This window comes from Anopheles aquasalis, chromosome 3 (assembly GCF_943734665.1).
Source record: "Anopheles aquasalis chromosome 3, idAnoAquaMG_Q_19, whole genome shotgun sequence".
Lineage (NCBI taxonomy): Eukaryota > Metazoa > Arthropoda > Insecta > Diptera > Culicidae > Anopheles > Anopheles aquasalis.
Genome location: NC_064878.1, coordinates 23,116,167 through 23,118,074, shown reverse-complemented (window position 1 = coordinate 23,118,074; position 1,908 = coordinate 23,116,167). Strand labels below are relative to the sequence as shown.

Genomic DNA, 1,908 nt, shown 5'->3' with positions numbered 1-1,908 from the left:
TTCTTCGACGAAATCGAGCATCAGTACCAAAGCACGAATCAATTTTATCATTTAGGTTTTACTTCTTGATATTTGATTTTCATTTGACATTTCTTCCAACGACTTTTAATTTGCTCATGATTTTGTTGTATTACTTACGCCAATGTTACTGATGTCCTTTTGATTTGACGCAATGTCAATGCTACCACCGTTATTTGCTTTTGTTTCATCTTTAGATCTTTGTTAAATCTTTAGAGCTAGGAGGAAACAACAGATATGATGATAACAAACAAGTAGTATATTAAGACTTTTCACATTTTTCGTTTACTGATATGGGCTCGCAGCTAGTGATTTTAGGTCATTTTATGTTTCTTACAAAAAATACTCTCAAAATACGAGCACCAAACAATTTCAACTAGAACGGAATCAGATTTTTCCATGAAACTCCGCTAGCAGATTGTATCGGTTGAATGCAATTTGGCTGTTTGGTTACAATTTCCACTTGAGCATTACTATCCCTGCGATTGACTAGATGTTTGTTGTCTTAAAGGGACATAACTTCAAGCTCTGCGTAGGTCACCAAAGATCAATCGCTTCTTGAGGGTGCTGGTCATGGTGGGATTTTGGGGAATTCTGAATTCATAAAAGAAAATATACTTTCAGTAACGTCACAGACTAACGCAACTCGCCTTTGGTACTAACCTTTCCCGTTCGAAAACATTATTAAGGTGCTGATTGATGTGACAAATGTCTTCGTCTCGATGTTGATCCAACAGCTTGAAGAAATTTTGAATGAAAACCGATCCATTTTGTTCGTGACGGTAGGCGAAAAATCCTGTAAACAAACCCAACGCAATCAGTAGGTAATCTTTCTACTTACGATTATCTAGCTACTTACCTTTATATGTGCTTTGAAAAGTCAACACATCACTTTTCTTGCTCTGGGTTTTCTTCGAATCCGTTGTCATTGTTGAATCTCCCCGACATGCTTGCACGATGAAGAGTTTCGGTTTGCCATCGAGCGATCGATTTAAAGTGCATTTCTCCACAATATCCGCCTCGAAGCAGTACGTCTCACCATCATAAGCCTCGATTCGATCGCTCTCTACTCCATGGCTCATTATGATGATTATCAAACAGCTATTGTTGGTGAAATTGTGGTGCAAAACTAAAAAAAAATTTGAATTTTCTTATAAACTAGTCAGCGTTGATAATAATGGGATCTACGAACATCCATCCATTATGGAGCGTACATCGGCAGCAGTTTGGTTCTCCTTCACATTGAGCTGGTCAGCACGATAATCACGAAAAAACCTTTCAATCTTTGCCATATCTTTTTCACTGCCCTCTCTGTTGTGTGTGGAATCACGAAACATGTAATGGTGTAACACCAATACGTAGGCATTCTTCCTTAAATCATACTTTTCAAGGGGAACTTCTCTACGGGAGCCGGAAACAACATTCTCTTCTCTATGCGCACTGTTATCAACATACTCTTCCCTAGGGGAGCTGCAAACAACATAAACTTATAATATTCTTGTGAAAGGAATTCACTATTTAAAACTTACATAGCACCGGACGAGTTTGTAGATGAATTTGTGGTTGATCCAGACGTTTGGTTACTTGAGTTCCTGCTAGGCTCCGCGATATCATGAGTGTTAAATTCTATTGGTTCATTGACAACATGTGTGTTCATTTCAATTCGTTTTTCTGGGCAGCAATTCGTATGCGTTTTGATTCAAATGTCGATACGACCGCTCTGGGTCGAGGCTTGCAGCTAACTGCTGTGTTAAGCTGCGTGTGCGCGTAAGCATTCGTCTTTATCGCTTATTATCGCTCGCTTATTATCAAATTTCGGAGGTACAGAGCAGATTAGATTCTTGGAAATTGAGCAGGTTGCTCAATCGCTTCCCGCGAATCAAGGAGGAA

The 1,908-nt window shown here is 39.1% G+C and overlaps 1 protein-coding gene across 1 annotated transcript; it reads right to left on the bottom strand.

Moving 5' to 3' along the window:
* Positions 1-539: 539 nt before the first annotated feature.
* LOC126574348 (caspase-14-like) lies at positions 540-1,675 on the bottom strand. The gene is made up of 5 exons (XM_050234490.1): positions 1,548-1,675; positions 1,211-1,488; positions 878-1,147; positions 682-814; positions 540-612 (listed from the first exon to the last, which is right to left on the bottom strand). Exons 1-5 carry the CDS (start codon positions 1,673-1,675, stop codon positions 540-542), a joined length of 882 nt encoding a protein of 293 aa, XP_050090447.1.
* Between the last annotated feature and the right edge of the window lie 233 nt (positions 1,676-1,908).